The 1,085-nt window shown below is 46.4% G+C and overlaps 1 protein-coding gene across 1 annotated transcript in view; it reads right to left on the bottom strand.

Annotated features, from left to right (window-relative positions):
* Window positions 1-1,085, bottom strand: part of Ddx19b (DEAD-box helicase 19B) — a 21,678-nt gene that overhangs the window by 3,718 nt on the left and 16,875 nt on the right. The window contains exon 7 of the mRNA XM_004625789.2: window positions 498-641. Within this exon, the coding sequence (XP_004625846.1) occupies window positions 498-641 (144 nt within the window). The remainder of the gene's footprint in view (window positions 1-497; window positions 642-1,085) is intronic.

Genomic DNA, 1,085 nt, shown 5'->3' with positions numbered 1-1,085 from the left:
GGAACCAGGATTGAACTCAGACCCTTGCACTTGCCAGGGAAGCGCTTATTCCACTGAACCATCTCCCCGGCCCTCACTGTATTTTTTTAAATCAGATTTTATTGGTATATTTTAGATATGCATGATATTTTTACTGTATTATTATTTTTTATTTTTGGTGGAACCGGGGATTGAACTCAGGCCCTTGCACTTGCCAGGGAAGCACTTATTCTACTGAGCCATCTCCCCAGCTCCTGTCTTATTTTATTTTTATTTATTTTTTAAACATTTATTTATTTAGTGTGTGTGTGTGTGTGTGTGTGTGGCCACTCAGCCCACCTGGGGGGTGGGACTGGCTGGCATGTGGTGCTGGGGGATTGAACTGTGGTCCCTGTGCTTTGCCAAGCTTGTTCCAAGTAGGTGCTTTAGACCACTGAGCCATCTCACCAGCCCCTCCTGTCTTATTTTAAATACTGTGTATATTTTGAAATTTTTCATACCAATAAGAAATAATACCAATGATTCCGTATCACAAAATCATACTCACATTTATTGCCTCGAACAGCATAAGCTAACTTCAGTTCAGGGTAAAATTTACCCATCTGTTCAATCACTTTTCCTGTTTGAAGAGCGAGCTCATATGTTGGAGAAAGGCACAGACACTGGTAGGGAAAGATTATAGAGAGTTCAGGACAAAAACTTCTTGCCAAGGGTAATTCTCATTAGAACCTAATCATTTTTCCACCTGAGGCTAAAGGAAAAAATATATATAATTAAGCTGTGTAACATTTATTCAGCTGCAGATCTGTGAGGTAGAATCTTTAAGATTCAGAACCCTGGGACCCAGGCTGTGGGATCCTGAACAGACCCAGAGCGCAGGCCCGGCGAGTGAGTGAGACGACCCGGGCCGCGGGATCCTGAACAGACCCGGAGCACAGGCCGGCGAGTGAGTGAGACGACCAGGGCCGCGGGATCCTAAACAGACCCGGAGCGCAGGCCCGGTGAGTGAGTGAGACTTCCCGGGCCCAGGGATCCTCTTTTGACCCAGGCTGCAGGCACAGCAGGGAACCCTTCAGCAGAACTCCCTGCAAGGAGGCTAGAGGCAA

This window comes from Octodon degus, unplaced genomic scaffold, assembly GCF_000260255.1.
Source record: "Octodon degus isolate 3935 unplaced genomic scaffold, OctDeg1.0 scaffold00011, whole genome shotgun sequence".
In the NCBI taxonomy this organism is placed as follows: domain Eukaryota; kingdom Metazoa; phylum Chordata; class Mammalia; order Rodentia; family Octodontidae; genus Octodon; species Octodon degus.
The sequence above is the reverse complement of the archived record's forward strand: the minus strand, read 5'-3'. Positions and strand labels throughout refer to the sequence as shown.